The sequence below is a fragment of the Gavialis gangeticus genome, unplaced genomic scaffold (assembly GCF_001723915.1).
Source record: "Gavialis gangeticus isolate Ggan-Ray unplaced genomic scaffold, GavGan_comp1, whole genome shotgun sequence".
In the NCBI taxonomy this organism is placed as follows: Eukaryota; Metazoa; Chordata; order Crocodylia; family Gavialidae; genus Gavialis; species Gavialis gangeticus.
This window is the reverse complement of record NW_017729002.1, coordinates 5,538,590-5,550,778: the sequence shown is the minus strand read 5'-3', so window position 1 is coordinate 5,550,778 and position 12,189 is coordinate 5,538,590. Positions and strand designations below refer to the sequence as shown.

The window sequence follows — 12,189 nt, the reverse complement described above, 5'->3', positions numbered from 1 at the left end:
CAAGAGAAGGCTGAGGGGGGACCTGGTGACTGTCTATAAACTCACTAGGGGGGTCCAGAAGGGTTTAGGGGAGACACTGTTTCCCCTAGCGCCCCCTGGCATAACAAGGAATAATGGACACAAATTATTGGAGAGTAGGTTTAGATTAGACATCCGCAAGAACTACTTCACGGTCAGGGCGGCTAGGATCTGGAACCAGCTTCCAAGGGAAGTGGTGCTGGCTCCTACCCTGGGGGTCTTTAAGAAGAGGCTTGATGCCTACCTGGCTGGACTCATTTGAGTCCAGTTTTTCTCCCGCCCAGGCGGGGGGGTCAGACTTGAAGATCTACAAGGTCCCTTCTGACCCAACTTCTATGATTCTATGATCCAACTACTTTTTTCTGTCTGTACTTTATGTGGGGCCATTGTTCCCTTGTGAACTTTTTTTCCCTGTGTAAGCATGACAGAAGTGATGCGTCACAAATACTCACATGACAGCAGCTGGATAATAGAAGTTAACACAAATCTCTCTCCTTGCTTTAGGCGGAAGAGTTGAAGAATGAAAACCAGAAATGCAACACAACAGAAAATGGTAGACAGGATCATAGTAGCCTGAACAGCTTGTATTGATTGATATTCTGTCAAAACAGAAACATTTTATATCAAACAGTTTCCCCACAGCAGCTCCCACTAACAGCCACTAGTAGTTATAGTCAGTTATCCATATGCTTAATTAAAGCTTGCTTTCATCTTTCTATATCTTTCCTGTCTTGTTTAAGGATGTTTTGTCAAACACCTGCCTTCCTTATTTGTCACATATGTTCTTCCCTGCTGAATATCCAGTGCCTCCTCCACCATAAAAGACTTTAACAGTTTGACAGTACTACAAAATAACTTTTCAGTGGAGCTTCCCCAGACAGATAATTTGAACTCTCCCAGTTCCAGGCCTCCCTTTTTCTTCAAAATACTCCTGATCTATTATGTAAAAGTAGTGAAAGAACAAACCAGTGTTCACGTAAGTATGTATGTACAGTATTCAGGTTTGGTTACAACATGGACTCTAGAAGCGCTGCCAGAAGACACCAAAGGTCAAACATTTCAGGACCTATGGACTTAATTTTCTCTCACTGGCTCTTATGAAAAAAGGAATTGTGGGTAAAGTGATCTCAGCTCTGTTAGAAAGTACTAGGCAAATGGGCTACTGCAACAGAGGTAAGCGTGCACACAGCATGCAGTGTTCTGCTCTCTGCCTGTATTTTAATAGTTTTAAAGCCTTCTGATATTCAGAACTTTCCACAGGAGTGACTCTGTCCACAAGCATCCTCCAGTGTCAGCTATGCTCCATCAGCAATGTGAAACTGTAGGGCCGCATCCACGCAAGCATGGACATTTGTTTCTCCAGGGACAAGAGGCAGCAGTGCTACATGTCCCCGGGGACAAGTGCCATGCCCTCTGACAAGTGGCAGGTTACTTGGGGAGGCTGGGGCCAGCACCCTTACCTGGGGTCCTGGGGGCCTCCTGGGCATGCACAATTGGTGCTTCCCAAGTCTTGGGGGGTACCAGATCGCTGATGGGGGGGAGCAGGGGAGAGAGGGTCCCCTAGAAGCTGATTGCCAAGCCAGCAGTGAAACCAGAAGTCCACTTCCGCTGGCACTTCCAGTTTCGTGGCTGGTGCACCCACATGCACCCCCTATGCATCACCAATGCTCCGGGACTGCAGCAGGGGCAATCCCGCTGCTCAGAGCCTGGTCAGCAGCCAAAGCCTGGCTCCGTTCAGCCAGGCTCTGGTTTGGGGTGGTCCACACTGCCCCCATGTGCGCTGCTCAGCTTTTTTTAATATGGCTTGTAATGCAGAAGAGAGGATTTTACTATATTTTGATGCTAGGCTGTGGAACTTTTATCTAACATAGGTAAGTGAACATGCTTCCTCAACTCAGTACAAACCATGCCTTCATTTTAGCTTTTCCATTATAAATCAGTCCATGTCTTTCTCTTATGAACTGACAAGGAAAAGGATTGGTATTTCTTTTTCTTTTTAATTACATAAAGAAGATGGAGGCCTTACGTTATCTGGAGAGGCACTGCTCTTCTAAACCCCACATCCAAGTTGCAATCAGTAGGGGTGATTATGAGACAAGTAGGTATACCTGAACTAGCTTTAATCTAGCCAACTCAGGCACCAGTAGCAGGGAAGTCAAAGGTACATATTTTGGTACAGTCTATATGGACACTTGTACACACTATGGGGGTTTAGTCCTCAGGGTTTTATTCTATTCCCCCTAAATTGAAACGGTGGGTATTTGATTGAACCCCACCATTTCAGTTTTTCCAACACATTATGGCAAGGGGCTCGATTCTTTTTTTTTCAGAGCTGGATCCTGCCCACAGCCAGGGGGTGAGCTGCCAGCAGGCTGAGAAGCCCCTGAGCTGTGGGGAACCCTGGTCCTTCCCTCCGTGGACACAGTGCCCCCTGGGACTACCCAGACAGGCTGCTAGCATGCTGGGTGCTGCCCCAGCTCAGAGGCAGCACCCAGCCCAATCCAGTGCTTCCCCAGCCCCGAGCTTGGACAGCATCCAGCCTCCTAGTAGCCTGCCCAGGCGGCCCTGGGGGGTACCACCACCACAGAGGGAAGGACCGGAGTCCCCTCCAGCTCAGGAGCCACTCAACCTGCCAGCAGCTCACCCCTGGCCATAGGAGTGATGGGCAGGCTCCAAGAAAAAAAAAAAAGGATTGGGCCCGTCACCTCTTCTGCCTTCAGCAGGCTTCTGCAGCCAGCAGGATGCCTTAGTACACCTGGGAACAGTCTGGCTTGCCCATGGGGCATCACAGAAAGGTGGCAGGAGGGAAGCTGGGTTTGCTGATGGCCAGAGAAGGCAGCAGGGATGGTGCACAATGTGATGGGAGCCCAGGCAGGCTGCTAATTGACCAGGTGATGCCTCAGTTGGAGGTGCCCGATCCAACACTTCCCTGAGTCGACCCAGGCTTCCATCACCCCATGAACTGTCCCCACCACCTTCTCCAGTCACCAGCAAACCCAGCTGCCCTCCTGCCACCTTCCCACACTGCCCCAGGGGCAAGGCAGTCCATTCCTGGTTGGACCCAGGCATCCTGCCAGCTACAGGAGCCTGTTGAAAGCAGGAAGTGAGGGGCCCAATCCTTTTTTTCTGCAGAGCCTGCCCACCTCTCCCACAGCTGGCGGACAAGCTGACAGCTGTATCGTTGCAATTTGCAATGTTGCAAACTAAACTACATTGGGATATAGTCTAACTTGCAATGATTCAAATTCCTTTAAAACCCCCAAAACTCTCGCACGTGTACAGTGTGACGCCATTAAGCCACACAAAGTGACATTTTCATCATGTGTTCATTGGTAATCGCGTCATGTGTACATGCGCCCTATAAGCCTACTTGGTACCCTGGATAACTTAAAAGTAGTTTGGATATACTTCTGCATGCTGAAATCACAGATTCAATTACAGCAGAGATACCTAAACTGACGTAATGGTCAGATAACAAAATGGTCTTAAGCTACATAGCTATCTCCTTCATACTGCCCACCCATTTGAAATAGACTAAGATTGATATTCATAGATTCATAGATTCATAGATATGGTGGTATAAAGAAAATAATTGTAACTAATTTATCAGTTCAGAGGACTAATTATTCTTTATTTTCAGTTAAATGTTATTTATAGTCAAATGTGATACATTAATCCATGTTGTTCACTGTGTTCTCTTGAGCAAGATTTTGGGTTAATCTTTTTTAATGGGTTTTGTCAGAAGTACTCCTAGTACTCATAGTTAATAATTTAAGCTACTTAGAGGGTTCTTTTCACATTAGTTTGTTTTTTCTTCTTTCTTCTTCCTTCTTCAGCCCTCATTTGTCCTGTCTAAATGGGGTTGCTATTGTGGATCCTGGAAATTGCTAGGTTTGTTCCTTGGATCCACATCATGATGATTTGGCAGACGTTTTTACACCCAGATGCCCTTCCTGACACTAACACTCCTCCTTTTAACCAGGTTTGGGACCAGCATTGGATGGGTAGAATTGCTCATTCACAGAGAAGTTCTTTTCACTTTAGTTTGGAAGCCAGAATTTAACTTTTGCATTTAGTGGCCAACAGGTTCACCTTCTGCAATCACAGGAAATCATAATCTTTTCACTCAGGATAATTTAAATCTCACTAGTTTACTGTGGTTTTTTAATGCCAGAAAATAAGTATATTTTAGACTTTTCAAGTGCCATCTGTAAAGTATTTAATAAATGCTACTTCCCACAACTCCTTCTGTAATGAAAATATAATATACCCATTGACAGAAAAAAACTAAGGCAGCAATTGTTTTTTTCAAAAGGAGTAAGATGAATAGTATAGTTCTTAAAAGATTAGAGCAGTTAGCATTTATACTGTACATTGAACACATACATTATGACCTCTATTGCACTGCAATATTTTGCATAGGATACTTCCTCAAAGCAGCTTCTAGAAGCTTAAGAATATTAATACGCACCTGCCAGGTTTTCATTAATAACTGTACAGTTAGTAATGTTGGTACAGATTTTCCAGACATCTGTAGAAAAGTCTTTTCCTACCCACCAGGCCTGCAAAATAAATAAAATATAACAGTAAAAGAAATATTAAAAACTCCAAACAGGTAATTTAGGCCAACTGTTAAATTGTTCTATAAAGAATGATACATTGTTTCCAAAAGCTGCACTGATTCATCTAATAGCTATTCATGCATGTTTGAATTTGTGTACTACCAGTCACTGCTTCCAATATACAGTGAAGTTCATGTTAATAAGGTGGCAGCTCCATTTTAACCACTTAAGCTGCACTGAAATTTAAGTATGCTTAGTCTCAGCCTAAAGCAGTGATTCTCAGCCAGGGTGCTAGTAACTTCTTCTCCCCTGCCTCCCTTACTACAATGCAGGTTCTTCCCTGTCAGCTGTTCCTCCTCCTTCCTGGCTCTTCAAGCAGGTTAGCACCATAATAAATACGTTCAATTTTGAAATAGGTTGCTGTTCAGTTCAGAGAAGTTACGAAGGGGTGCCTTGGGTCTAAAAAAGGTGGAGAACCACTGGCCCAAAGGTTCTATCCAAAAGACCAGAATCTTGTTTGCACTTATGTAGGGACCAAGAAACTGAATGGCAAGTCTGACACCATCCACTAGGACAGGGGTTTTCAACCTATTTTAACAAGTGTACCCCTTCTGGTGGTGGCAGCTGGACACAGGGGGTGGACGCGCATGCTCATACAGAGGGGAGACTTGTACGTGGCCACCACCCGTCACCCCACGCCACCACCTCCATGCCACTTTCCCATGGCTAGTAGCATGTGCAACTGTGCAGGCTGCTGATGGACCTTGGGCCTGGCCAATCATGCACCGCCCATCAGCAACCCACAGAGCCACTGAGAACGCGGTGCCTGTGTGGACCACAAAGGGGTGCCACTGCCCTCACCCTCCCCCCCCGCCCTCCTCCTGGGAGGCGGTGGCGTGGGGTCATGGGTGGCAGCATGGGGTGGTGGGTGGCGGTGGTTGCGAGCCCCCCACCTCACATCAGTCTGCAGAGGGGCACCACTGCCCTCACCCCCCACCCTGCTCTGTCCCCACCCATCTACATGTACCCCCTATCACCTTTCCAAGTACCCCTAGGGGTACACGTACCCCCAGTTGACAACCCCCGCACTAGGATATGAACAAGTTAAAACATCTTGCAAAATACAAAGACATACATTTAATCAATTAACTTATTAGACATGTTTAAGTGAAGTAAAATTAATTTTATAATTCCGTCTGGCAAATCCAATATAGATTTCCCTGAACTTATGTAATCACATGTAACACTTATGTAATCACATGTCAGTAATAAAATATATTCTACTGATACAGCTGCCAGAACTTTAGGAAGCATGCAGGGGTAGAGGAGATTCTGCACAACTGTCCATGTCATAAGAAGTTCAAATGATCTTTGCAAGGCAATGGAGAGAGAGAGAGAGAGAGAGTATTCTAGTGAGGGTAAAGTATTAGGCCTGTACAAAATGAAAAGTATTCACTTTGGATTCAGCGATTCAGAAGGACAGTTATTCAATTTGGTGATTCGAATCACTGTCCCAATTCAATTCAGCTGAATCGGAAGATATTCAACCAAATTCAAATCCAAAAATATTTGGCGTCAAATCTTATTCAGCCATAGACTATCCAGGTAGGTAGTGCTGGTGGGAGCAGCTGGGGGAGCAGCCAACAAGCCCCAGTTTGAGCCAGCAGCCCCAGGAGAAGCTGCAGCTCATCCGGCTACCTCCCCCGCCAGCTGTGCCCCTGCCAGGGCAAGGCAGGCATATGCTGGCAGCCCCAGGAGAAACCACGGGGGCCAGAGGGAACGATTGGAAGCTAGGGGGAATGATCAGAGAGCTGGGGGAATGATCACAGAGCTGGGGGATCGAACCAGGAGTTGGGCAGAAGCCCCTGTTTTTTCTTCCCCCAGCCCCCAATCATTCCCCCAGCTTCCTGATCATTCCCCCTAGCCCCTGCAGCTTCTCTTGGGGCTGCCAACTCAAGCCGTGGCTCATCCAGCTGCTTCCCTTGCTGCCCCCCTGCTGGGGCAAGGCAGGCAGTGCTGGCAGCCCCAGGAGAAGCCGTGGGACCTGATCAATAATGAACTGGGAGCTGGGGGGAAGCCCCTGTTCGTTCCCCCAGTTCCCAATCATTCTCCACAGCTTCTCCCCAGGCTGCCAGAACTGCCTGCCTCACTCCAACGGGGGAGGGGAAGGCAGGTGGGCAAAGGAGCAGCTGGACGAGCCGTGGCTTCTCCCAGGACTGCTGGCTCAAGCCAGGGCTCGTCAGGCTGCACCCCCAGCTGCTCTCACCAGCATTGCCTAGTGCCTGCCTGTACAGTCTATGGCTGAATCGCTTAATCTCCCTGAATCAATTTGGAGGATTCCGGTTTGATTTAGAGAGATTAATGGGTCTCCCAATTTGATTTAGATTTGGAGACTTGGCCGCCGAATCACACAATCTCCTCTGAATCAAATTGGCTACCAAAGTTTTTCACAGCCCTATAAAATATGTAACTACACACAGCACAAGTCCACAGTAACCTGAACTGTACAATGGAAGTGGAGGGCCACATCCATTTCTCTTCTCTGGTAGTAGCTAATCAGAGACATGGCGGTTTGGGTGTCTGGTTATTCCTTCCATTCCATAGTTGAAAATGTCATGCCCTTATTCCTTCGGCTATGCACAGATGTGAAGATTTTCCTTGCGTGATCAGGATTGGCCACTATGTTATACAAGTAGTTAACTCCCTCTTCTAATGCGTGTGTTGCATTATTTAGTGACCACCAGGTATCCTACTTTTCTGTTTTAAGAAGTCAGATGATCCCAGCAAGATAATCATCCAAATGCATCTTGAACATGTCCAGAATAGGTGTTTGCACCACTTCTGGGGGCAGCCTATTCCAGTCTCTGGAGACTTAGATGGTAAAGAAGTTCTTCCTTATGTCCAGTCTAAAATGGTCTTCCAGCAGTTTGACTGTTGGACCTTGTCTTCCCTTAGGGTGTCCTGGTGAACAGACATTCTCCCAGATTCTGATGCACACCCCTTATATACTTATAGGCTGCCACCAAGTCCCCCTGGACCTATGCTTTTCCAAGCTGAAGAGTCCCATGCCTGTCAGCCTCTCCTCATAAGGCCTGCTCTTTTGACCTCTGATCATGCATGTGGCTCTCCCTTAGACTCTTTCAAGCTTCTCCACATCCTTTTTAAAGTGTGGAGCCCAGAATTGAATGCAATACTCCAACTGTGGCCTCACCAAGGCCAAATAAAGCAGGAGAATGACATCTTGGGTCTTATTTGAGATGTATTGGTAAATGCAAGCCAGGGTTTTATTTGCTTTGCCAGCTGCAGCATTGCATTGGTGGCTCATATTCATCTTGTGGTCAATCATGACCCCAAGTCTCTTTCAGACATAGTACTGAGGGAAGCATTGCTGAGCCTACAGTATGATGTGGGTTTTTTCTCCTGAGGTAGAGCACCTTGTATTTCTCTGTGTTGAAGGTCGTTAGGTTTATATCTGCCCAGCTTGTGAGCCTATTCAGGTTAGCCTGTATCCCCAGCCTATCCTCTAATGTAACCACACTTCTCCATAGTTTGGTGTCATGTGCAAACTTAGCCAGTCTACTTCTGACACTTGAATCCAGATCGGTAATGAGTATATTAGAGTACTGGTCTGAGTACTGAACCCTGAGGGACACCACTGGTCATCATATGCCATGCTGACTCAGTTCCATCAATTATCATTCTCTGGGTCCAACCATAGAGCCAGTTCCCCAGCCATCAGACTGTAAGGTTATCGAGGCCACAGTTCCCCAGTTTTGCCATGAGCACATAGTGGGAGACGAAGTCAAAGACTTTTTGAAATCCAAGTAAATGACATCAACCTCTCCCCCCTGTCCAGATTATGCATCACCTGGTCATAGAAGGTGATGAGGCTGGTCAGGCATGACCTACCCATAACGAAGCTGTTTTGACCTACCCGTAACGAAGCTCTAAAAATGGTGCCTTCTCTCAGCCTGTTGTTGATGGATTCTCTGACAATTGTTTCCAAGATCTTCTCAGGGATTGAGGTCAAACTGATTGGCCTGTCCTGGATCTTTCTTCCTTCCTTTCTTGAAGATAGACACCACATTAGCCCTCTTCCAGTCTTCAGGAACCTCTCCTGAGCACCATGCATTCTCAAATATCCACGCCAATGGTCGAGCTATGATGTCAGCCAACTCTTTTAGCACTCATGGATGCATTCCATCAGAGTCCACTGACTTACATCCAGCCTTTCAAGGTCTTCACCAAATGTAGGCGTATGGTCACCCATACCTTCATAGTCCTGTGTCCTGTAAGGCAGGGTGATGCCCTTGGGCTGGTGAAAAACCAACGCAAAGTAATCACTGAGATTAGCTTTTTCCTGGGTGTCGGTTGTCAGCTGCCCCATTTGATTCACTAGCGGTCCAATGTTGCCCTTATTTTTCTTTTGACTTACTATGTATCTGAAGGACTTTTTATTGTCCTTGATTCCCATAGCCAGCTTAAGCTCAGTGTTGGCCTTGGCTTTTCTGGTCCACTCCCTACAGGTGTCGGGATGTGATGCATAATTCAGTGATGCATAATCCTCCTTAGAGGTATTTCCCATCTTCCAACCCTTATAGGCTTCTCTTTTAAGATTGAGGAGGTCCATGAGTTCCCTATTTAGCCAAAAGGGTTTCCCAGCCCTTTTACTACCTTTCCTGCAGGCTGAAATGGACTTCTCTTCTGCTTCTAGGATCATGTTCTTAAGGAGCAACCACTCATCTTGGACTCCCTTTCCTGTGAGATCATGATCTTTCAGGGCCTTGACAACCAACCTTCTGAGTTTGTGAAAGTCATCTTTCTTGAAGTCAAGGATTTCTGCGTTGCTGACTGATTTGCCAGCTTTGTGATGGATAAAGGAAGGTGATCAACTCGTTATCACTGAAGCTTCCCTTCAATCCTCGGGTCACCCACTAGATCATCCCCTTTGGCCAGAACCAGATCTAGCATCACCTCGCCTCGTGTTGGCCTGTGGACTTCTTGAATCAGATAGAGTTCATCAATGCAGGCAAGGAAGCTATGCGACCAATCAGATTTGGCTGAATGGTCCTCCCATAAGATGTCAGGATGGTTGAAATCACCCATGATAACCACACACTGAGAGTGTCCAGCCTCTGTTAGTTCCCTAGAGAATTTGTGGTCAAGCTCTTCCTTTCTGGTTAGGAGGTCTGTAATAGTACAGTAATATCCCCTTCACCATGTTTTCCCCATATTCTAACCCAGAGGATTTCAAGTTGTCCTTCTTGGGTGCCTATGTCAGCTAGTAGGGAAGTGTACTGGTCCTTGATAGAGAGCTACACCCTTCCTCCCAGCACAATCCCTCCTGTACAAGGTATAGCCATCTATACCTGTGGTCCAGTCATAGGGTGGAGTCCCACCAGGTCTCCATTATCCCTATGAGATATTTGCTATTGCTTAGCAGGAGGGCCATTTCCTCCTGTTTGTTCCCCATGTTCCTGGCATTAGTGTACTGTAATGAGCCTGCCATTGGAAGCCCTAGGCTTCTTTGTACATTTAGGAGAGTCCCATCCATGGTTTGGGGTAGGAGTAAGTTCAACTGAATTTCCCGACCTACTGGTTATGTCCTTGTCTCTTCCTGGACTTGTTCTGATGGTTGTCCACCAATGCCCCGGGGATCTTAGTTTAAAGCTCTGTCAAGCAGGTCAGCCAATTTGGTTGAAAAGATCTTCTTTCCTGTTGGGGTGAGGTGGAAGCCATCTTCCCTGCAGACCACTGCCTCTCTCCCTGAAGTGCGGACTGATTGAAGAAGCCAAAACCTTCACACTGGCACCAATGCCTCAGTCTTCTGTTTGCCTCTTCAGTACAACTCTTACTCCTGTGCCCGTGGCCCATAACTGGGAGGATCGAGGAAAAAGCCACCTGTGTCCCCACCCCTCTAAACCCAGCCCCCAGAGACCTGTAATCACTCATGACCAGCCCGGAATTTCTCTGAGCCTTTCAAGGTGCCCCCACAGATGAGGAGCATGGGGTAGTGGTTGGAGAGTCAGATAAGTTTTGGAATCCTCTCAGCTACATCCTGGATATGGGCCCGTGGAAGGCAGCAGACCTCACAGGCTAAGGGGTAGGGGCAGCAGATTACATGCTCTGTCCCCCTCAAGAGGGATTCTCCCACAACAACCACTCTGCACCTCTCCTTAGGTATGGTTACTGGTTGCATTCCTTCCTCAAGTGCTGGAGCCGGCAACTATGCTGGTTCTGCTGATGTTCCTGTGAGGGGTTTGCATCTGTTGTGAAGTTCCAGAGGGGTGGTGACCCTGGTGCAGGGTGCCTTGGGGCCGGAGACTACCTTTGTCCAAGCAACCCCTGGCTGGACTTCACAGGTGCTCCTCTTGTACACCCTTGTCCTGCTAGCCTTACTTGCTCTTCCCTCCTCATTCTTCAGGTGAAGAGCCTGGTGGCAGGCATCAATTTCCTCTTTGTCATCCCTGATGCCATGCAGCCTCTGCGCCACAGCCTGGAGCTCCCCTACCTGGCACTGCAGGGACTCTAATGTGGAGCATACCCCACAAGGCGGGGTGTCCTTGCTCCCAATCCCAGATGCCTGCATTCATGCTAGGCATTCCCCACTCCATCTGAGTGGAGACTGGAGCCATGGGCTCCATCTGGATAGAGGCCTCAGAGAGGGAGGCTCCAGCTGCGGGGCAGAGGGGATCTTCGGGGTGCAGCACATCACCACCATCACACAAGTAGTAGTCTGGGCTACTGCTATGCTGATCCAGAGGCTGCCCCCTCTGTTTCTTTGTGGTGCTGAGCAACCCTGATGTGCTGGTGCCCCTCACTCCCAAGCTATAGCCCCAGCAGCCCTCATGGTGCTCTTCACTCCTGACCCATATCCCCCCTGTTCCAATCGAGGCCCCTCACTCCTGACCTGCATCCTCCAGCCCTGCTGGTGCCCCTCACTCCCTACCCACAGCGCTGTGTCCTGCTGGTGCCACTCACTCCTGACCTGCAGCCCCCTGTACCCATCCCAGCTCTGCCAGAGGGGGGTCCCACCTGCCACAGCTATGGGACCCGGCGGCTGCATCTTGCCTACTCCCTGCTCCATGGGTGCCAGCCACAGATGGCCAGCAGCACCCAATCCCTGGCTGCTATGCCAGAGTTCAAGGAGAAGTGTGGAGCTTGGCCCCTCCCCCCACCCATGGACAGCAGAGCTGGAGCAGAGCTGAGTGGAGCCCATGGAGGGGGTGAAGGGAGGATGAGGGCTGCCAGTGTGGGAGGGTGGAGCACGGCAGGGAGACTCAGTGCTGCTACCACCACTGCTACTGGGAGCCCACACCAGCTGTGCTGCCATAGTGAGGCACCCCCTGCCCACCCGGCAGCAGCAGGAGGGGAAGCACTATGGAGTTGTGTCCCCCCTGATGTTTCTGGGTGGGCAGGGGGCACCTCACCTTGGCAGCATGGCTGGCACAGGGATCCTGAGAGCAGCAGCACCACTAAACTTCCCCAGCCCACTCCACCCTCCTGTGCCAGGTGCTTCCTGCTTGGCTGTGGAGGTGTCTCCTGCCTGATGCCAATCCAGCCAGGCTGCAGTCCCGGGCCCTCCTGTCCATGCAGAAATTGGGGGGGG

General features: G+C 48.6%; 1 protein-coding gene across 1 annotated transcript in view; it reads right to left on the bottom strand.

Moving 5' to 3' along the window:
- Positions 1-12,189, bottom strand: part of EMP2 (epithelial membrane protein 2) — a 40,424-nt gene that overhangs the window by 1,159 nt on the left and 27,076 nt on the right. The window contains exons 3-4 of the mRNA XM_019507470.1: positions 4,490-4,580; positions 471-617 (exon numbers count right to left, since the gene is read on the bottom strand). Of these exons, the coding sequence (XP_019363015.1) occupies positions 471-617; positions 4,490-4,580 (238 nt within the window). The remainder of the gene's footprint in view (positions 1-470; positions 618-4,489; positions 4,581-12,189) is intronic.